At 34.5% G+C, this 24,193-nt stretch overlaps 1 protein-coding gene across 1 annotated transcript in view; it reads right to left on the bottom strand.

The window, feature by feature from the left end:
- Positions 1-8,870: 8,870 nt before the first annotated feature.
- LOC120332315 (transformation/transcription domain-associated protein-like) overlaps positions 8,871-24,193 on the bottom strand; it is a 53,767-nt gene continuing 38,444 nt past the window's right edge. Inside the window, exons 53-75 of the mRNA XM_078119096.1 lie at positions 23,856-23,997; positions 23,062-23,202; positions 22,562-22,690; positions 21,784-21,883; positions 20,946-21,097; positions 20,401-20,493; positions 19,839-19,994; positions 18,860-19,132; positions 17,925-18,131; positions 17,297-17,455; positions 16,758-16,862; positions 16,563-16,679; positions 16,050-16,089; positions 15,272-15,513; positions 14,670-14,879; positions 13,730-13,873; positions 13,093-13,320; positions 12,417-12,628; positions 11,828-11,912; positions 11,016-11,263; positions 10,248-10,410; positions 9,910-10,034; positions 8,871-9,324 (exon numbers count right to left, since the gene is read on the bottom strand). Coding sequence (XP_077975222.1) covers positions 9,156-9,324; positions 9,910-10,034; positions 10,248-10,410; positions 11,016-11,263; positions 11,828-11,912; positions 12,417-12,628; positions 13,093-13,320; positions 13,730-13,873; positions 14,670-14,879; positions 15,272-15,513; positions 16,050-16,089; positions 16,563-16,679; positions 16,758-16,862; positions 17,297-17,455; positions 17,925-18,131; positions 18,860-19,132; positions 19,839-19,994; positions 20,401-20,493; positions 20,946-21,097; positions 21,784-21,883; positions 22,562-22,690; positions 23,062-23,202; positions 23,856-23,997 — 3,640 coding nt within the window. The 3' untranslated portion in view covers positions 8,871-9,155. The remainder of the gene's footprint in view (positions 9,325-9,909; positions 10,035-10,247; positions 10,411-11,015; positions 11,264-11,827; positions 11,913-12,416; positions 12,629-13,092; positions 13,321-13,729; positions 13,874-14,669; positions 14,880-15,271; positions 15,514-16,049; positions 16,090-16,562; positions 16,680-16,757; positions 16,863-17,296; positions 17,456-17,924; positions 18,132-18,859; positions 19,133-19,838; positions 19,995-20,400; positions 20,494-20,945; positions 21,098-21,783; positions 21,884-22,561; positions 22,691-23,061; positions 23,203-23,855; positions 23,998-24,193) is intronic.

Here is a 24,193-nt window from a genome sequence, read left to right as displayed (position 1 = left end):
TGAGTACTTCGATTAATTTGTGCTATTTTACTTGCCGGTGTTTCGTCGTAACGTATCCGGGATGTGGCGAAATTGAAGTAGATCATCAAAAATATTGCACCATTGGTGGAAAATGTTAATTAAAGACAAGGAAAAATAAGCATAACAATTAGCATTCCACGAAATAGCAAGTGTATTTATTTGTATTTAGTAAATATTTATTTGCAGTTCAGTACACAATACCCTCATAAAGACAAAGTACCAAAGAATAATAAAATACAAAATGAACTAATGCATCCCAATGGGCGATGGTAGGATTCAGGAGGTTCGCATTGGTTTGCGTGAACCCGCTCCTAAAATATCGTTTCATTAGCGAACCGGTTGTTTTTGTTTTGTTTTAGACTTTGGCAGTAAATTGGAGAAGTGGATCGCAGCTGACGACTAGAATTAAGTTTGGCGTTACAAAATTTGTGTATTAGGTGTATGTACAGCATGTCATGTTAATGCAGCTTACATAGTGAAATATGAGAGAACCCGTTGTTTTGAGATCGATGCATAAGAGAACCCTTTTCACAGTATTTTGTATCCCACCACTGCCTATGGGATATTTCAAACGTTGGTAACACAGACAAACAGAACATTTCATTAAAGCATGAATCGTTTATGGCTGGCCCGTCGATTACCGGTGACATACAATTCATAGGAGCTGATAGTGTTGAGACAGCCATTGTCTAAATTTAAATGATTTTTCAGTGCAGATTAACAAGAATTTTTTTTGTCAATTCCCATTACGACGCATTGATTCATTGCATTTTCATGACAGTGATTCTAGATTTTCACAGGGATTTTCGAGTAAAATTTCTGATATTTTGTAGATACATGGTTTCTGCTGTACAACGATACTTTTTTGCAATGTAGAATTTTAAAACATCACTGAAAAATTTAATTGAATCTCATTATGCTGTCACATTTAAAGTCAGAGACAGCTTTTTAGGAACCCGTAGAATTATTTTACGTTTGGACTTAATCTTTTTAACCAAATAAAACAGTCTTTTATATACTTATTCAATAAATTTTGGATTTTTAATAGATTATGAGATTTAATCGTTCAGTACTTTCTTTTTATAACTGATGTGATCATTTTTAGCGACCAAGCGGTTATCGCCTCAGGCTATGAAGGCGTCGCAGATTACACATCTATCTCTGGTTCAAGCCCCATTCTCCCCACCCTGCCCAGGCTGAAATAAATTGGGCAAGTAATGTCGGAACGAAAATATTCCGGCCTTTCCAAACTATAGCAGCACCTTACTTATCTTGAGAAAGAGCCTAGTTCAGAGCGAAAGGCGCTAAAAATATTGAAAGTAAAACTAGAAATATAACCGTATTTCACGATGAACTATGATACCCGGATACAAACCAGGATGTGGCACGAATTCTTAACAATATTAATTTAATTTAATATTGATTGACATTTAAATATTTCGAAGAGATCAAAGTTACAGCTGGTGATGTAGTTTTATTGATTTTGTATTATGTTTAGATTGAAATTTTTTTTTATGTTTAATAACAACAATATCATACCAGAGAACATATCCGGGATGTGGTGTTTGCTTACTTTACATTGCCAACAGTGTTGCAACGCTGTCTCTCCTCTTGAAATTTTTTTTGTTAAAGTATTCTCTCGCCAGTACTTAATAATACAATCTTTTATAGTTTAGTTTGCGAATCATTAATGCACGGCTAGTTATTAGTACGAAATCCCAACAATAAAACTGAGGAGTTTGAGATATCAAAAATTACCCGATAGCGTAAATGATATTCCTGTGTTTTAGTAAAAATTTTATTTTTAAAGTTTGTAATTGTCAAAAATTGTAGCATACTATTGTATTTTATATCAGGTATGTATATAAAAATATCTCATATTAGTACTCCAATCCAACCTATAAAAAATTGTGGATAAAGGTAACGCAAACTACCCAATTTTTGATGCAAATATATGTTAAGGATATATCGTCACGCTAATAACCGAATTGCGTAAGTCATTTTTAGCTGTTTTGAGAAAAACGTAAAAAACTTCCTAATGATATTGTTATGCCATTGAGAGTCAATAATTTGCCATGGTTCAATTTTTTGATCGTAGCCGGATTTAAGGTAATTTGTATGACACAGTTAAGTGACGTCATAATGGCGCACTGTGACTTAGGCAAAAATGTGTCTATGACTTGGGGACAAACGCAATTTTGCAACTTTGCTATATGCACCAGTCCTGAAAACTGAACATTCCAATACCGAATGTAATTTTCAGTATCTACAATGTCTAATCCCCAAAATAGCTAATCAGTTTCAATTACAATATTTTTTATGTTTAAAAATATATATTTCAATAATATAACACGTTCTGCACACCCACCGAAATAAGACTAAGATTAAATATAAAAAATAAAACAGCAATGCCCCCAATATAAAAGCCAACCAGGGTGAATTGGACTCGGACAGTGAATATCACAAGTGCACGTCTTCCTATAATGTAGTATAAATTCAAATTAATACGCGCTAAGCTAGAATCCGAGATGCACAAATTCGAAAATACTTCGCCGAGGTTATTTTACCTTTGTGACGTCACAATAGTCCTGCGGTAACAATGATAATTAATTATGACGAAACAATTGCACAAATATGCATGTCATACCATTGAAACCTTGACAATGGATCAAAATGACCATTGTCTTACCATTGTTATGCTACAGATAATATACGCTTGACTGATCTTCTGTTCCGACGCATTTCTTGTCTGCGAATGCATGGCATTTAATGGGCGAAGAGACAACCTTACTTCGTAAAAATCTAATGTTTTGAAGCACGATACGTGAGATATTTGGTAGTAATAGAAAGTTTTTAACTTCAGCTCAATGATTTAGCTAATGAGAATCTTGATAAAAACATAAAAAAAATCGATTAATTCTCAGAGGATGGATTCCCCTATAATTTTCGTGTATGAAGGCTTGCGAAATACTTATCTTAAGCATGATTAACCTAAATTTTGCATATTATCCCGGCACAAAATGTCATAAAAAAGGGTCGATTAGGCTCACCTTACAATACACACTTTCAGTGGCACAGCCAGGATTTTCAAAGGGGTGGTGACATCGGAATTCGGAAATTTCCATGTAATGGGTCCTGAAACATTCGCCGAATTATGCCACTCGTAAATATAGTCGGATCTTTTCGAATTTTCAACATACGAAATGTCAAAAACTTGAATACCGCGTGTAGTGATTTTTGAGATTAATTTAATGCAGTGCTTGAATCAGGGATGTCCAATTCGTATATCGCGACCTTCGAATATCGTTTTTTCGAGTTTATAAGCGCACATATCCTAGCGGTCCACGTTCAGATTAAAAACATTTTACAATTACTTCATTTTTATCGCAATCGAAGGCAGCCGTGTACGCACGGCAATAAATTACAGCCACATGAAAATATTTCAATTAGCGCTGACTTGAATTGCTTATAATACGTCGAGGATGTTTTTGATTGAAAAGATTTTACGAATAATATACGAAACTATCATCGTATATTTAAATTTAGTCGAGATTGTTTGTGCGCCTCGACAATAATTCTAAAAGGAAATTGTGTCGCCATTAATCGTTTTCATCCTCAATTTCGATAGTGACCTGACATTATGGGAAAGTTTTCATTTCTTGCAATTTAGAACGTGTGGAATAGCTCTTAAATATTATTTAGTATGTATTGCCAATTTTATCGTTTTTTAATAAAAAGAAAACTCCAACCGCCGCCCTCTCACTCTCCACGGTCTGCCGTTCGTAGTTTTTATTTGTTATTTCTCTATTCTTCCTATGTGTACATTTTCTATTTATTATGTGGTAATTTAATTCTAACATGTAATTGTTACGGGTTTACCCAGTATTATAATATATACAAATGTAATGTCCGAGTTTTGTGTAGACTTAGAACGAATTAGGGCATTTATATGTAAACTGCGTCCTTACTTGCATAATTTTCTACTTACGAATGGGCTTCCGGAACGAATTAATTTCGTAGGTAGAGTTTCTACTGTATTGACAGCCAGTTGTGATTATTTTTATAAGATATCGTTGCTAAAAAAATCTCAAGATCTACGATAAAATCCCAAAGTCTACTCAAATTTATATTGGTACAATTAATAAATTGCTTCAATGTACTTTATAAAAGGTTATAAGAGGTTCAAAATAAATATTAATTGCCTTGAAATCCTCGCGGAACGGCTCCTGTAATTGTAGCGCTGAAAGAACCGATTTTTTACAGGCTAATAATTTTTCAGTTGCGCCAAGTATTCACGACTAGGGATGGTGGAATCAAGTTCGGAATGGACTAGAATCGATTCCGATAGATTGGAATCGATTCTTAAGGTTGAAACTTGGATTGCAAACAATGTTCAACGTTTTGTAACAAGTCGTGAGGGATTCGTTTTTTGTACGATTTTGTCTACTGTGGCAGATTGAATACCCATACCACTTAGTTTTGGTTTTCGTTTCCAAATATTTGAACATTGCTCTTTTGATTGAATTCATAGGGTATTGTTTATGTGGGTATGTTTTGTCGGTAAGCTATGTCCATAAATCGAGATTCGGAATCGACAATCGGAATCGAAAATTTAGGAATCGGATTAGAATCGAATACTTGTAAGTAGTCATACTTTGCATCCTTATTCACGACCAATACTAGACTATTTAAAATTTCTTGCTTGTTAAATCAATTGCGATGCGCCGACTTACGTCGAAATAAGAGCATCACTATAAAATATCAAAGCAATACCAAAGAATGGAGAACTATCTGATTATACCGTATTTATCGCTAGTTGTGATTCGTATTTTTGCGATGTTTCGAATTCTACAAATCCGATATGTTCTCACAACACTGACTCCGCACTGCCACTCCTATTATTTTTTTTTATTTTTCAACGCTATAAAAAGCCCTAGGTGTGAAATAAAAGATAAAAAAAACTACGATTCATTTTAGTATATTAAAAATTCATAATAACCAGAGTAAAGTTGCATGTGGCCCCGACGATAGTTTCAGAATGCCTTAAAACAGGGATGTGCAAACTGCGGCCCGATAAGAAAATTTGTACGGCTCGCGGAGAAGCGCCAATTTTGAATGGTGTTCCCACAAAAGGAGTTTTTAGATCATTTATTTTGGTGCGTGCGAGCAATTTTAACCTTTTTCTCTTTCACAAAGCTGAGTGCCACGGTTATATCACTAAAACAAGCAAGCAAAATCCTGTTACGAAATGCACAATGTTATGAAAACGCCTTTTTCACTGAATTCGATTAAAATTCATTGGAAATGAGCACACATACATGAAATTCAAAATTTTATATTTATTTTTTTATCGCATCATCGTCTTCTCACTGAATTTCGCTATCAACACATTGCCGTGTCGCACAGGGCTGCAATGTTTCAAATCAAAACGTTTACGGTGGCGCTAGGATATGTGCGCCATATTCGGTATTCACTTCTTCAAGCAATGCATTAAATTAACCTAATTTAAACAAATTTCACTACACGCGTTTGAAAGGTTTTCGATCTTTCGTATGTAGAAAATAGTATGTTAGCCGAAGCAATACTACGAGAAGAATTTTTGTAAGTTGATTTTTTTTTGTATCCCGAGCATTTCATAGGGAGAGTTTATAGGTGCACCCTCGGCTTTATTCAGTAACTTGTATCTGGCCTTCTGTCAATGAAGGTTGCACACCCCTGCCCTAAAAAGTATATCGCAGGCATAGTGAAGGGATTCAGTGACTATGGTATAGTTCTCAAGGGCAATTTACCAACTGAAAAAGAGCTTTTAATCTGTCACCAGCCTAAATAAACTAAAGGTATTTTTCGTTTCATTTTATATATTTTACAATGCGGAACAAAACAACTTATTGAAACAAGATGCTTGCAATGATATTCTGAAATGGGGTAAATTTGCAGCGGGAAATTAAGCGAGAATAAATAACGACGTGAAGATGCTCGGAGTCCAACGTTACGGATCACGCTGAATTAGATCGGCTAATATAACAAAATGCAATCGCACGCCATTCAGATATTTCCACAATCCTCACAAATTGATCAGAAACCACCCTCTGGTCGCATATCCCACTTTGGATTACATGTTCGCACTTGTGGCCAATTATAAATTTGTCCGAGTACAGCATATAATTTATATTTCAACAGTGTATATGAATACGGCCGTATAAACATATTTCTATTGAATTATCCCATTTTACGAGATTTCAGGCTTTAATTTCACGAGGCTCCGCCATAAGAAAAGCATTGTTTAAGCGCCCCAGAATATGATTTTACAGAAGGTCATTCAAGCGTGGTGGCACGTCTGTGGCGACAACAATGAGTTTTCTATCCATTGTTAAGTCATCAATGGTCATACTAAATCTCCATTTTTAGGGGTTTCGGAATTTTAAAATAAAATCTGAGCTAACAGACAGGTGCGCAGCATTACATAAATACCTATTTTATAAAAAACTCAAAGTCGCCAAAAATGACTTACGCAATTCGGTTATTAGCGTGACAATATATATTTCACATGCAATATACACAACAATTGACACCTCGAGACACGTCTTATTAATTGCAAAATTTTGATGCAATCGTTGTCATTAGTATAAAGATAAGATTTACATATTATTCTAGGGGTATGGCGCAATTGTGGAAAAAAAGTATACAAATACTCATTCCAATGAATACCTCAACCCGCCCGAAATACTCATTTTCTGCGATTGTGAAGCAAAATTTCTACTCGCCCGAAATACAATTTCAATTAAAATGTATCCCTCACTCGTTTTCATTTATTTTTAAAATTTCAAAGGTTTCGTGTTAAATTAAATATAAACAAGATGTTGTTACAATATCTACTTTTTTTTTTATCTTTTTATAAAAAACAATGAGAGTGTGAAAATTGAATGTAATATTTGAAAAACATGATTAACTTTCCAATCTGTTATGATGTGTTTTGTCTGAATTCCGGTAGAATTAGATAGAATATATTCCATTCAACATCTTACGTTAGCCAGTGTGGCAGTCACATTTCGTGTAGCAAGGAAACTATATTTTTTCTATCGTGTAGCGCAAGATAACTTCACACTTTTTTTTAATTCGTTTAATTAACCGGATTTGTTGCACCATACGAGCACATGTTTACATTAAAGAGAATTTCCATTTATATAACACTCGACTTCTTTTGAAAGTAATTTTAAGCGTCCTTCACTAAATTCGATTTAGAGAAATGATACTTATAACGTGTTAAGTGTTGTCAAAATTTTCAAGTAGTTTATGGAAACATAGTGACGTCACAGTAAAATTGACGCGCATTTTCAAGGAAATTTGTTAGGCTATCGATTGGATTTTTACGAGAATAACTACTTTTCCTTCTTCTATGCTTTTGTGCCGGTGGATCCATATAAGTATGCTGTAGTAAGAGTGAAGATAACTATCCCAAGTAATTCAAGAGTCTTGCAGCACACTAACACAAATACATTTATTATATATATATATTTCTGTAATGTTTCGTCTGACCAAGGCCATACTTCCTCAGACATACTTAGTTCAAGTGCATTACTGTTCAATTTGTCAGAGGAAACGTTACAGAAATAGTTAGTGCGCATCAAGACTATTGAATCGCATTTTAGAGGTTAGAATAACAAGAACGCATACTGTCAATGGCGTATCTACATAAAATTGCGCCCATAGCAAAATTGAAAAATGCGCCCCCCTTGATAGTTAGTTTCAATTTATAATGACTGTCAAGGAAATAAGTTACTACTACGTTAATATTTGAGTAAAAATACTAGTAACAGTTATTAACCATGTGAAATTGTTTTATTATAAAATTTTACAAATAAAAATTTCCGCCTTTTTTTGCGCCCCTGTCCAAACGGCGCCAATGGCACGAGCCATGGCTGCCACACCCTAGGTACGCCACTGCATACTGTTATTGCGATGATAACACGTTAAATAATAAGAAAATCATATCTATCAAATACACACGCAGCGTATTTTTATGCGAAATCAGAGTTTCGTATCAACTCTGCCGATTTTAGTGGCAAATGTGCGAGAAAAATGCGAATTAAGATTTTCTCTCAACACTTCTGTCGCTCTATTGTAAATGTAGAATGTGTACATACGCCTTCAGGGTACGTAGTGACCAATATTACTTCTATTATTATATAGAATCACGGTATCACATAATTCTTTGAAGGAATAAGAAAAATCCATTGGAAAGGAATTTTCTTTCAAACATTCGCGAGTATGGCTTGGACAATCATCCGCTGATAAATACTATCTACTATTTGTAGAAAATTGTTTTAGCTCAGCATTGCCCAGTCAATTTATCACGCCATGGGTCAAATTAGCGAGCATGAGGTTTGAAACCGGAATCCTCAATTAAAACAACACTAAGCACGCCTTATGGCTGACGGCAAAAAAACATAACGATTACTAGTTCAACCATCGGAATCATGTTTTATACGGGCTGACATCTTAATAATATATTCAACTCGACGGGTTGCGCATCGTGCTAACCATCGGGAAAACGATTGTCATCGCACTTCTGCTTACACTGCAGGTTCAAATGCCGCGAGGCATAATTATGTGCGAAAGCATTGCTGGACTCCTAATCAGTCTTTATCGACTTTTCTCTACCTCAGGATAAATCTGAAACCCAAATCCTACTTGTCGTGGCCATTCATATCCAGAATATAAATAAGTTGAAGCGAATTCTGCTATTACACGACACATATTAATTCTGACATAAAAAAATAAGTTGGGTGCAAATTTAAACTATAATCCCAATCTGACTGAATTCACAATACAACTCACAAAATCTGATATACAGTCCATGTACGAATATTTATTCAAACACAGAAAACTAAAAATATGATACTAAATGTACAAAACTTAAACAACATGATTGAAAGGTAAGCAACCACAGGCATTTCTATCGGACAATAGGAAAGCACAAATTGTTAGCGATGATCTCTACCACTAAAGCCGAAAAAAGTGATTAGTAAGCCATCAGCCTTCTAGAAAGTGTGTCGCTAGTCAGAAAATAGCAAGAGTGTCATTTTACTTCATAAAACCAAGTACTGTATATACAACAAATTATGTGGTGCTTTTCATAGCCATGGGTGCCATGCAGGATCCATTCGACACAGATTTTCTTGTAGAGTTGCTGCATTCACGAGCGATGTTACTTTGCTTTCTCCGCCCTCGAATTCAGCGAGATTTTGAAGACGAGACATTATCATTTTGACAGCATGATTCACTAGCGCCACCAACTGGTCACTGGAATAAGAGTAGTTATGACAACCTTGGATTTTTTTACGTTAACAGAAACAAGGGATGCAGATCATGTTCAAACAGAAATTCGACAAAGCTATTGCAAAATGTCCTTATCAAACAAAGCAGTCACAACAAATATTTGGAATTGGTGAATGGTGATCGCCATTGGCAAATTTTCTTGTGACATAATCATCATCATCACAGCAGATTTCAGATAATCATTGAAATGGTACGAGTACCGCTTACTTCGGTACGGTACTGTACTGGTAAACACGCTTATGCACGACCTGGACTGGTATCCATAGCAAATATACATGATTCTAATTTAGCTGTCTGTCTTATACACTTGCTTCTTTTCTACGAATATCAAGTGGGTTTTCTTGGTATGGCTCACAAAAAGTTCATGCTATATATATCTATACAAAGAATCACACTTACAGTGTGGTTACAGTAAGATAGCGTATAGCAGAACCTACAACAGAAAAGCAAGAGTCTTTATAAATAACCTATATGATGAATTCTATGCCCTATTTATAACACTCAGTATAAAATATTACAGAGAAATTCAGTTGTTTAGATATGAAATACCTTGCAATATCAGGGGGTTGTGTATTCGGAGGAACCATAGTTGCAGGTTGTGTGACATCATCTTGCTTTTTCTTATACCAAGCTATCATTTCATCTCGGAGAATAGCACGAAGTAAGCCTTCCACCTAAACACATACAAATAAAAATTCATGAAAAGGCAATGAAAACTGCTTAGAATTACTATTACTCTTTTTCTATTCTGTAAACAGTCAATGATGCATAAAAACAGGGGGCTATTTGTCCCATATGTAGAAGATATGAGACATCTAAATTGACCATTTGTATAATTTTTCAAACTTATTGGAAATTCATTCCAATGAATTTTTTCAAACACCAACCTTAAAACTAGGCTGCATGAAACATCTTGCAGTGGCAATCATGGCAGCAGTTAAGACACTGCTAACACCGACAGGTGAAATAAAACTCGTGATATTCGGAGTAAGACGGAAAGGAACTGATCGATTTGCATCCAATTCACCGGTATTATCACCAACATCAAATCTGAAAAAAGAAAGAAATCCGCATTTAGCAAAAGTTATTGAATCAAAAACAATAGTTTATATTTGTAAAAGAAGTAAAATATTTAAATATTGTCAAGCTTAATTTATCTCATTCACATAAAGTTGAAAAATAGCCTAGTTTTGTAATTGTATTTTATTTTTTAAAATCAGTATCAAATTTGGAGGGTAGGAAGCATTAGACTTGGTAAATAGCACTGCTGATTGTCCTGCGTGGGTTTGTAGGTTGTGTCTTTTTGAAAGTAATTATGTGTGAGAAAATTGCTGGACTTCTTGCTATGACAGGTCGATTCATGTAACTGCTAGTCAGTTATGGCTTGAGCCACAAACAAAGTTGAAACAATTTTTAAGTTGTAACAATGATCAAATAGCAATAGTTTATTTGTTTCTTAAGGAAGCTCTTTTTATAAACCACAAAATGAATTAAGATTTTAAAATGTTCAATTGAATTCTCATTGGACTAGTTGGGCAAAAATGAATGAACGCCTTTTCATTAAGGTAATATTTTGGTAGTTGCACTTCTTATAAGCAAGTTAGTAAGTAAACAAAGCAAGAAACATACTGCCTCCATCACGCAGGGGTGCCTACCTGAAATATGCTGCATGAAGATGACCAGAATCTTGTGCAATTTGCAACATTTCTGGATTGAGTCTTGACAAGTGCAAGACAAATTCTGCAAATCCCAGTAATGCTAACTGAAGTGTGACCGTCTTTCTGAAAGTCCAATAATCTGTAGCAGCAGGAAAAGTATGTGTTGCCCATTCTTTCAGCATACTGCGAGGTACAGTATTACTTTGCACTTCTTTCTGGATGTCTCGAAGTACTTGGTGACCAACCTGAATGCCATAAAGTAATTATTTAAATGGTAGAATATGACTCAAATGGTTTTCAAAAAGCAGGAACTGATATTATATTAATATTGATTAAATAAAAGGTTGCCACTATTTTAAGTCTTATTATAGGATAAGATTTCCATATTTATTCTGGGAGGTGAAGTGTTAGATGGCTTAATCATATGACGAACCATGGCCTCTTGTCCGATTAACAGTCTATGTCAGGTATGGGATTAGTCAGCAGTCTGTTTCAAATGCATGGATTTCATAGTGAAGACAGTTATCACTGACCAACGATTACTGAATCATCATCCTACAGCGGCGAGGAGTCCAGCAATCCTCTATCACACAATTATCTCACGAGATTCAAACTTACACAGGGTAATAATATGTGTGATGGCGAGTGTATTCCTAACACTTAACACAATGCGCCAACCGGCAAGCCTATATTTCACCAATGTTCAAAGATTGGGTTTAGTTGACAAAATATATCATTATAACAAACAAATTATGTAATTGATTATCAAATTCTACTTTTTATACATTTTACATATTATAAAAGTATACCTGAGTTCCTCTTGCTTGCACAGATGTTAGTCTTTCATAATATCGACTGATCGGGGCATCGTATTCAACATTCTTTTTCGCACACCTGGATATTATATTAATACGAAAGTTTTAGGATAGTTTCTAAATAATTATCTTGTTATTTTAGAAGTAACTCGACCAGAAGATAGTCCATTGATCTGGTTACATATGTTGACAAGCTTGCAGTAATCAAGGTCATTAGACCATACAATGTTTGCGCAACATACGTTAACATACCAATGGTGACTTCTTTTTCACGGCATATTCATGCACTTTCCATTCTACACAAGGCTCTGCATACCACTTACCACTTATATGTGAGGAGTTACTATTTAGACCTGAATGTTGCTGAATTTAGACCTGTGATGCGATCATTGTCAAGTCAAATACTAAGCCACCACACCCACAACAGTGAAAAGCGAAAGAGATAGCTGTGACCAGATTGAGGTTAAGCTAAGTCCATATTGATACTAGTGTGCCGCATATACTACTTTCTGAAATGCCCTCCAATTAAACTAGATCTGGGTATGCTTTCCGTTTAACATCTGTGAAAACTAAAAGCACAAACCTCTGTTTATATATATGCAGCAATGAGAGAGAAGATGGATTGTCTTCTACAAGTCTCATCTGGGGAGAAACAGCAACAACACGTGGAACAGTAAATAAAAGTTGACGTTTTGCTGTTTCTTTCCTTTTTTCAAGGCCAGGATTGAGAAGACGTAATAGTTGCAATACTCGTTCTTCACGTCGAGATTCAATCAGGCATCCATCATTCATTACCTAAAATGAAATCAACGAAAGTTAAAACTGGATTTTGAACTTTTATTTTGATCAGTTTATTTCAAATTTATGGGTACACTGGTCTAATTGTCAGTGTACGTTGTACACAGCTACTCTGGCGTTGTAGGTTAGACAGCTCAGTTTTAATATCCATCTGCTCCACCTTACCAATGAAGTAATATTAGAAACTCTATGTCCTCCAAAGAAAAGTTAATTTATATTCTATGTTAATATATATTCTATAGCACGTATATATATATAGAGGCTCGTTTAGAGCATAAATTTCAGATGTATAATAGTGGATATCTTTAAAAAGTCTGCAATTCATCGAAAAATTGAAAAAAATTAGTATCGGTCTAACTTTATATTCATTCAAGTTCAGGAAAAATGGAATTACAATGCTAGGTTTCACACAGCGATATTCACAGACACAACTAAAATATAATAATTCATCATATACATACCAAATAAGGATAAATTTTTCCATTGTGCCCTCTAATATACAACCTCCGAGCAGCAGTATTGTGCTTCTGAACAATTTCAACTCTAGGCATAAACCTTGCTATTTTAACATAATAATGAGTTGCTTTTGGCATCAAAAATTCCCCAGGAATCTCAACTTCTGCTGTGCTTGCAGAAAAGTTACTCAAGAAACGACATTTTTCCTCGATCAAGAATGATTTTTGCATAACCTAAAAATAGGAAATGATTTATGAATTTTCCGAAATCCTGCAAAAGCAACAAGCTATTAGTATAACCTAATCCGTGATTCCCAAACTTTTTGAATTCGCGATGCAATGACTTTATTTAACAAATGATAATTCTGAATTGAAAATTCACTCCTCCAGTACACTTACGACAAGTAAAAGTTTTATAATTCATTCAAACTTAATAATGAAACAGGATGTTCGTATTCCTTGAGTCATACTATTCTCTGATGATTTTTATTGTTTTATGGCAAGTTCTAAATGGATATTTTTACGGTAATGGATTAATATTTTGTGATGCACTTGAAATTACTTTACGCACTAGAATCATGCACTCTTGTGTTGCAACACTCGCAATGCCCAGTTTTGAAACAACTGATCAAACCAACATTACCTTTGTCCTAGCTTCTAATATCTTGATCCATTTCTTTAATTTCTGGATGACATTATGTAATTTCATTGATCCCGGTATACTGAAGTCAAAATCAGTTGTAAATTGTGTTTTCATTTTTTGAAAAACAGGATCTTGTGCTGTAGCCTGTTTTGAAACAAATATTCGAATACTTTTGATAGTTAAACAAAATTTCTTCATCCAACCAACAAAAAGTGCAATTGTACACTGAGTAGAACAAAACAGAAGAAGTGAAAAAATGCACATTTGCTAATGAAAAATATTCCATAGTGAAAAATAGCTTCAACAGGCTAAGCTGAATTCGGAGAGTCAATTTCTGATTATAATGATGTTTCGTGATGAGCAAAGCAACAAAGATTTGAATGTTCGAATGTTGCTAACTCTCAGTGGCCACACTGAAGTGTTTCAAAGATACTGTGTGACATGTAGCTGAAATATACCACAGGATAGGATTTTTACATTATCTTTAGAAGTTGGAAGGACAGCTCAATCATATGACAAACCTGTCTTTCATCTAGTTATCAGTCCATGTCAAGTATGAGAATAGTTTGACAGTTAATCATATCAGATTCACAACTCATTGTGTTAATCAACCTATGATAGCACATTCGTTTTTAGAGAGAGGAGAAACAGCTCAATCATATGGCGAACCACAACCTCTCATCTAGTCCATGTCAGGTATGAGAATAGCTCAACCGGTAATCTTAGATTCACAACTTATTATGTTAATCACCCTACGATGGCAAGGAATTCAGCAATCCTCTCGCACATAAATGTCCTCACAAAATTGAAGATCGCGGGGTATTTACACAAGTTCTAAATCATATGTGGATTGAGAACAATGAAGAAAGACCAGTCTAAATCAAGAATTTATCACACACGATCAGCACATTGGCAACAATGATCCAGGGTAGACACTGACCTGTACTCGACGAGCAAGCGACTCAGAGGCTGCACTTGAAAATGTTTGCGTAACATTTGAGACATTTTCAATTCCAACACCAAAAGTTGAGACAAGTTTTCTGACGAAATTCAACGTATGAGGTGTAATTCTAGCCTGCGAAACTGCTGCTCTGTTCTCAAATGCAACAGAATAACATTTTGCGAGTCCTTGACAAAGCTGGCGAAGAACCTGAAAAAGAACAAAGATTTTCAATGATTCATTTTTGAAATAAAAATTATTGATGAGAATAAATATTATACAAATCGATTGATTTTGCATTTGAAAAATAACTGTATGAAACATATACCTAAATCGAAGCCCAGATAGGTAGACTTTTTGCAAATTTGTGAAATTGTAATTCGCAACAATTTGGAGGTATAGTGTTGAGACTATATAGATGATATACAATCAACATCTGGATGTGTTTTAATCTACAAAGTATTGAATCTGTTATTTTTAATAATTTGAAGATGTTCTGATTTCAATAAGATATATTTTAACTTGAGTGTGCACCAAGGTCATTTGCAGGTCAGAAAAAAAGTTTTTTGACTTCAAAATTCACTTTACAATTAAAATTGTACCTCTTCATGCCAGTTTTCACGAAACCAGACCATCTGATCAACAATTCCCTCAAGAGAAGACAGCAACGTTGGATGCAAATCTCTCTGCATATGCATGATACGACTGCATCTCCACATAGATGGTGTGGCACGAATTGGGCCAGAATCACTCCCACCTGCCGTAGTATTTTGTTGTTGAGTTTGGGGTTGTTGTGATTGGGTTTGAGATTGTTGTGAAACGACTACGTTAGGTTTGTTTTCTCCTGGATTATGAGTAATAAATAGTTTTAGTCATGTTGTGATAGTGAATACAAAAAATTCAGATTAAATGATCTTGTTAATGCAATGTTCAAAGGACAAGAAACAGAATATCTCAAGTGAACACAGCCAACAAAGACGAATTAATCTTTACTTCTTTCTTTTCAAGTATAAAAAGGAACCACATATAAAAACCACATTTATTCACTGATAAAAAAGTGACTCAATAAAAGTCGTCAGCTCTTAAACATAAGTGGCCTTGATCTGATATGAAAAATAGGAGCAGTCAACTCTTGTTTATACACTCAAAAGCAGCAAGCAATTGAATGTTATCACTATCCAGTTCAAATCTCATGATCACAAGTTCACAACTCTATCCAGGATGTTAATAACTGAGTGAGCAAAGCAAGGCTGGAAAGATTCAGGTTCTTCAAAAATCTTCTTACATATCAAAAGATGGTTGTACAGAGCATTGTTCAGAATTGAAGCCGCAAAAAACTATCAAATATTATTACAATATTTATAAATAATAATAAAATACCTGAAGATGACTCTTGAGAGGATTCATTACCAGATGAAACCTGAAGATTGATATGAAACTCAGGATAAATATTCTCAAATACTAATATTAAAAAACGACAACCATGTAGCATATTTGTTAGAGAAAAAGGATCCATGAGACTACAAAAAAATCTGCAGAGCTAAAATTCATTAATTTGCAATTCTGATAAGATGTGTGACAAAGCTGAAATATGACTAATGATAGTGACAGCACAGATATTATTGTGATATATGCATGGTTAGTGTGTACCAAGGTTGTAACATTTCATTAGTTTTTGCTTTTTCTTAGTTCAGTCCTAGTTAATGAAAGCCTAGAAACTAAGGAGTTCTTTGCAAATATATTCTATATCATTGCAAATATAATTATTCCTGGTTAGATAAGCCTAGTAAAACCTTATAGCCCTAGGCGCATTTTTACCCCCCATGGACTGAGTTACCACCAAGTAGCAGACAAACATGCACACTTTAGTTTATCAAAAATAACCTGACTTACAGCAGTTCCAGCAGTGTTCACTTCTGAGCTTTTATATCTTTCTCGTTGTTCAATCTTCAATGTGAGATATAGAGTACGAATTGGAAAATATACAGCTTGAGGGAACACTCTAGCAACCTGTAAATTTTATAGTTAAAAAAGAAAATATTAAACAAGCCAAGAAAACAATGATAAGGCAATAATGACTTCACTTACATGACTCAGCAAGTTGAGTATTTTGGCTCCATGACTGCAAACCAAGCAGGTAAGTAACTGAGGTACCCAAGCCAACCACTGAATTGGCGGCACACCAACGGAATACTGAAAAATAATCAAACAATAATTAAAAAGTTCAAATATTTGACTGTGATTAATTAGACACATGATTAAGTTGTCTTATTGACTTATCCCCTCCAGGATAAATATTAAAATCATATCTAAAAGACTTTCTTTTGCCACAAAATAAATACATATTTCTATTCTATTCCAATTACGTGAAATTTGTTTTTGTCCAACTCACCAGCAATGACTAAAAATATAAAAGTCAAAAAATTGTAAATAACTAAATTGTAATTTGTAGTCAATCTCATACATCATGAATACACAAGTCCACTCGAAACTGGAGATAAAATGAAAAATGTTACATAATTATAAAACCAACCAAAAAAAGCATTCACATTTATTCAAATATCACTTTATTTAACCATGATGAAACCATCCCGAAGCCTAATCTTAAATACATATTAAAACAATACCTTGTCCACAGCGTCAGCTAAAGCACATTCAGAATCATCATAACTAAGAAGCCAAATAACTTTAGCAAGATATTTTCTTGATTTATGTTCGTTCTGATGCCGACATGCGTGCAAGTAGCAAGTGATGGCTGAAACTCCTTGCTTGATTTGAGAAGGTTGCTAGAAAAATAATATACTCCTAATAGAATCATTAGGAATACTGGAATCATTGCCTACCCAATTTGTATTAGGATTCTATTAGTAAATAGAAACTACATTTAGAAGTTGTATTGGAGTAAAACTTTTATGAAGTCTTTTGAATAAGTTTTTTTCATATAACACTTCTTCACTTCTTTCGCTTGGAACAAGCAGTGACTGATATCGAACAATATGTGAGGAGCTACTAATATTATGGAGGACCAGAATCTTTCAACACCAGCATTGCTTACCTAATTTATTATACCCTGCTGAACTATGCCAATGAAAAAGATACCAGTCAATGTCAATGGTCATATTAAAAGAATAGTATCATCATATGTATCATGAGCTGCTGGCCTAGTTTAGAGTAAATGCATAACACATCAAAAAACTTTAGGAAAAAATTTGTTCAAACCATAAGCATTCAAAATTCTGTAATAATCTAATGTACCTGTACAAAAACATTTTCCAAATAATCTCCCCATAACGCCCAAGCTTTCACAAGTACATCATGCATTTGTACTGCAGCAGAAAATGCTTTATTTGCTTCTTCTGATTTTCCAATTTCAGCCAAAAACATTCCTTTCAAAGCATAGAACTCAGCCGTCATTTCTTTGGTAAAATATTTCAAATTTGTCGATTCAATTACTTCAAGACCCTGAAACAATAAATAGGATCAAATCAGAAAGAAAAATCTGGCCCAATCACATTTTTGTTTAGGGTGTATGGACTCATGTTTCAAAAATGCAATTTATTCCTTTTAAAATATAATATTTTCAAGCCATAAAAATTGTATGTAAGTATTTTTAGGTCATTACCGAAACTCTTCAAAAAAAAATGAAATATGGCTGTATTTTAAAGAAAAAATATATTTGTTAATGTTAATTCATTTTCACATACACATTTTTAATGGTTTGTATGTCCAAAGAGGCAATGATTAAAACCATCTTTTCTCAGAAATATTTTTTGCAAGAATATGGAGTAGAATAAAAACAAAGTACTTTTTGTGAGTGCTAGGAATCAGAATATTAGTCTTTACAATGCTGCCATCATGAGTTGGCCGAGTCATGGTGTGTCAGGCAATTGTTCCAACTAAACACACCAAAATTTAGAGTAACAATATCAACCATTTTCATCCCTGTAGTCCTAGTAGTTTGATACAACAAAGGGCGCTCCAGAAGTATGTGTACTAATATGGAGGTAACTAATTTTGTTCACCTATTTTAAGGAAAGCCTAAGGAAAATCGGATAAAAATAATGACCTAACCCTAAACAGCTACACACCCTACGAGAATACCCAACAAAGTGCCTGCTTGTATACAGCTTACTTGGAGCAATAACTTATGTAAGATCTTGTCCACAAACTAATATCAAAAATTGTCTTACGTGCATGCATTCTCCTTTCCCCATAACACCAGTCATTTGCAGGTAGCATTTAACCTGTTGCCGTATTTTCTGGAAACAATCTACAATCGGCACTGAAGGAATGGAATGAATTCTTGACAATGAGTCTAAAGCTGAATTGATTTGGCCGTGTTTCCGAGCAATTTTTCCGTAATGAATGATAGCAGATGCAGATGCATGCACCCCCAACATTGCATGGTTTGAATTGGGATCAGGCTGAAGTGCCGACATATCATCATAGGCTTGTACAATTGCCTGAAAAAGATTGATATTTCAACAATTACCATCTTATTGTAATTGATCACAACATTACTAGGGTGTTTTGGATTTGTTGGCATTTATCTTCCTTCCTTCCAAGACCTCATATTCTCACTTTCATTTTTTGCTTGTAATTTTGATCACACTATGGTAGCATTTCAGATGTTGCCTCACATTCTCAGGGTGAATGTGAAGTAGACAAGATTTTAGTACAGTGGTTCTCAATAGCGTGCCCCACCGTTTGAGAACCACTGTTCTAGTATCTCTAACAATACCAGATCCTTTACAGAAATTTGTAAGTTTGAGTAACTCAGCAAATAACTTGACACAAAGGTTAGCATACAAGCTTCCCATCCCAGAGACAGAATAAACAGGTTGAGAAGGCCGTATATTCCTGTAGATATGATTGAGTCAGCTTATCTACTTTCCCGTCTTATCTGGTAATGGTGATGACTAAGTCAAATACTAGGACTAATGTTGGGTAGAAGTCCCTAAACCCAGAGCGCAAGTTTAGTCGGGGCACAGATCATCCAAGTCTGAGTTCAAAGTTGAGTTAATCACAGAGTCAAGTCTCACTGGCGGTTAGTTGTGTACAAGTATGAGTCAAGTGACTCCAGTCGCTTGGGAGTCTCTGATAAATGATGACTCAAGTCTGACCGGATAATAATAGCTTCTCACCAATTTAATATGAATACTATCTTACCTGGTAATGGTGATGACGCCATATGAAAATATCACTCCAGTGTGAAAGGTCATCTGATGTCATAGGAAGTCGATTTCTCCAAGTTTTTACAATTGCTTTCATATCATGAAGAGAATTACTGCGTCCAAGATTACTAGGCTGCAAACTTTGATGAACCTTCACAAAAGCAAGAAATTGGACATTTTAATGATAGGGGATGGTAAGATCAATAATTCGCCATCCCATATACATGATAAACTAATATTTTTTAAATGGAATATTAAATCTATTTTAAATTGTATCATATTTAGCTGAGAAATTTGAAAATTTTTGTGAATAGAAATTAAATTTGTATTTATGATAAATTAAAATAAACATTGTCAAGCCATTTTTATCTGACAATTCATTGTCAAATGCTTGAAATTACAAATTTTTAAATAAAAAAAATTCAAACCCTTCCTAAAATCGTATATTTCCTCATATTGTATAAATCAAATTTAACCAATTTCAAATGTATTCAAATATTCATTTTGTACATTCTTGAGTGAAACCATTACTTAAGGATATATTATTTGATTCCCACCTGCGATGCCTCCTGTAATTCTATAATTTGTTGAGCAGCTTGTAGTAAAGGTGTGTGAATGTGAGAAACTATTCTTGGTAATCTTTTCCATTCCTGCAAAACAGAAGTTCTCTGTGGTTATACCAAAGCCTGAATAAACCAGACCAAACAGTGAAAATTCCCTCCAAAAAGCATTTATGTATTACCTAAATATGTTAAATGGTTTCTGTTGAATTGTGCTATACCATGTACTCTTCCTTATTGCAATGTTATCGTTCTTTGTGTGGATTATACATATGAGTGTTTATATACACTGGGTATATATAACAACAGTCTGTTTAAACTTGACTCAGTGACTACCTAGTTTTGTTGTCGGTTATTGTATTTTGGTTAAGATGTGATTCCTAGTTTCTAATCTAGAATATGTATTCGGTTATTCTAAATAAACTGTTTGAGTAACATTCAATATTAGAAAGTATGTATTCTCCTGGCAACTATCAGGAATGTGAATGAATAGCTAAAATGTGCTTTTTAAAGTAATAAACCTCAAATACCCCTTTACTTACTTTAATAGCTTGAGAACTAGCCATGTCAACGAGTCTTTCAATGAGATGCAGATGGTGTTCGTCAGGATGACATATTGCAAGAAATCCTCGATACATGTTGACTTTCCAAGCCATTTCCTTCGGGCAAGAAAGTTCAACTTGAACCAAAGCATCTTAAAAATATCAGGACTTACAGTCATCATGTAATTATAATAAAATTTGCATTTGTCAGTTGCATGAAATAGATATCTCCTCACCACACACACTTCGATTAAAGTATCTAGATAAGTGTTTATGAAACATAGGTGTGGCAGCAATTCAAGCTTTAATCTATGAATTCCATTGCAAATGACATAATAGCCTCATTCAGCCGTCTTTTTAAAACAGATGAATGAATCACTGGTCGGGCCTTCATGGTTAAGATAGGACTTTTCATATTTATTCTAGGAGAAAGGACAGACAACAAAATAAATTAATCAGGAGTGAGGATCAGTGGTTGTTATAAATGTTCTGGAGAGAGGAAAGCCGATGAGACAGTCAATAATTATATGGGTTTAAGACAGCCTCTCTCTCGTACGGCTACCGGTTTATGTCAGGTATGGGATTAGTTAACCAGTTGCAGATGATGATAAGACGCCTGGACTTGATTGTGGAGGAAGCCGTAACCAAACCAGCGGTTACATGAATCACCTCACAGTGCCAAGGAGTTCAGCAATCCTCCAAACAAAGTAATCGGAGGTGCGATGACAGGCCTATTTGAACGCATAGCCCGATGTGCCAATCGTGGAATTCATAAGCTGTTAGTAAAAAAAACATAAAAACCTGTTTTTTTTAGTACGAAACCAACATTTCCACCCACCTTTCATAGTTGTCCAGTCAGGAAGTCTCCAAGCACAATCTAATACAAGATGTGAATTGCAAACACTTCCTTTGTTACCATATTCTGTCAATATTTCCCACTAAAATTAACAAAAATATAAAAAAAATTAATTTGAAAACTGAAACTATATTGAATTCAAATTATCGAAAATCAAAAATTACTTAGTTAAACCGGATAATAAAAAGACTAATTTTCATTCAAATACATTATAAATAAAAGTAGTGGGTTGTTTTGAAGCATTTAAAAAATCCGAATTCCAATATGTGTTTGAATATTTTCAAACATTTATTTCCTGTCAATTGGAATGCAACTCAGATGCCACCAGCTGCTAGGAATTAATAAGCCCTAGGATATCAGTTATGAAATGACTGTTCACTCGCAACCTGTCAATACTCTGAATATCTTTACTGAATATTTACTTGTCATCATAGTTCATCTACGCAGTACAATGACTGCTGCTGCAATGACACACTACCCTCATCCTGGGTGTAATTTATCAGGCATTGCCCAATAAAATATTCGGGTCCTTAGAAAAATATTAAATCTTCATATATCGTTAGATATAGGAGAATGCTTAACAAGGCCATTTTGTGAGCAAGAGCTGAGAATGGTAATCGTATAAAAAAACAAAATTATTGTCTTATCAATGATACACAAACATTATGTTCAATATTAGTTACCACATCTAACAATTGACAAGGTCTATACTACTCAGTTACAAGTGACCGCATTACATATATATTAGGAAGATGTTTACCTGATTTAGTTCTTTGCAGCATCTGATCCAATGTTCTTCCCAAACTTGATATTCAGGAATGTTAGTTATTGGTGCGGGACCTTTATTATGGTCATCTCTTGCTTGAGACATTAAACTTTCATACGTTGACTAAAAAGACAAAAATGATTCATCAGAAGTTTACTTAGCTTTTCAGTGCAATTATCATAAAATGAAAATGGGTTATAAAACTGACTCGGCTCACTATGCTTAGAAAGACATTAGTCTGCAGGGTATTTTGCAGGATGTCTTGTAGGATAACAGGTGCGAGAAGATATCTGACGACTTGCTGTCATAGGCTTACAAAGCCGAGATGCCGTGGCACACCATATAATTGAGCCATCTTATCAACTTTTCTCTGCATCGGGATAATATAAAAATCCTATCCTATGATAAGGTCATCTTAATCTTCCCTTTATTTTTTTAAATATTAATTCTATCCTTTCTTCATGATGAAAACAGATGAAGTTATTGATACTAACCTGAGCTTGTTCAAAGAATCCTTGTTGTTCAAAAGCAATTGCTTTAGCTGTGTCAGGAAATTTACAACGTTTTTGCCACAATCCAGCCCACATATCTTCCTCTCTCAGAAGTGAGTATAAGTTACACAAGGAATCCAGAATCTGAAAAAGAAAATTGTGGGTTATATCAATTAAAATGTAAGTAGTATTCTAAGTATTCGCTATCTAATTAGTCAAAAAAGTTTCAAACAATGCAAGTCGTGTATACAGGCAATAAACTTTATTCCTACATGAAGGCCATGTACTTTATTGAATGTAGAATTGTATTGTATTGAATGTAGGACATATAGCAAATGATATATTCCTATTTTAATAATGCTTTAATAAATACAAGAGAAAAAAAATATTCCTTGTGTCCAGAAAGCGTTGTGTGCCCAACAGTTTCTAGACTTCGATTAGATTCAAAGAATTTCTCAGCATCCAAGAGTGTATCATCATGTTGGCGCCACAGATTAAATTCCTTGCTTTCAAATGCTATGACCATCACCTCACCCAGGGCATTATAATTTGAGTAGACTATATTTGAAACCAGCAATATGATTATCATCTTAAAATATTTTTTAACAGGGGTAGAGTATTGTACAGTGGCAAGGTGTTACCTGAAACTTCTCAATATATATCACATGAGAAAAGGGTTTAAAGAACATTCAAAAGAACTTCATTGTTCGACTCGTTAGAGCAACATAATTAAGGTTATGTGCATATCCACACATATCTCTTTGATTCTCACATGGTATTAAATAAAACACACATACCTCTTGTTGTTCAGAATTAATATTCTCAGGGACATAAGATGAAGAACCACGAGATTGTTGTTTGGGTTTCGCCAAATAAAGTCCACGTTCTGTGGATAAATTTTCAAGCATGATGGCGCAACGTAACCACAGATTATGAGTCCTGTAAAAAGGCAATCCTATAACTTGCAGTCTTCGAAAAGCTGACATGGTACGAAACTTGCTCTATCTGATACTAGCATCAGATAATATTAGTGAAAAGTATCAAGAAGAAAAAAAATTCACTAACGAGGATATCTACTTCAAGGATGTGTTACATTATTTGTTACAAATCCCAGAAATTCCTAAGATTTGGCCAC

The sequence above is a fragment of the Styela clava genome, chromosome 13, assembly GCF_964204865.1.
Source record: "Styela clava chromosome 13, kaStyClav1.hap1.2, whole genome shotgun sequence".
In the NCBI taxonomy this organism is placed as follows: domain Eukaryota; kingdom Metazoa; phylum Chordata; class Ascidiacea; order Stolidobranchia; family Styelidae; genus Styela; species Styela clava.
The sequence above is the reverse complement of the archived record's forward strand: the minus strand, read 5'-3'. Positions and strand labels throughout refer to the sequence as shown.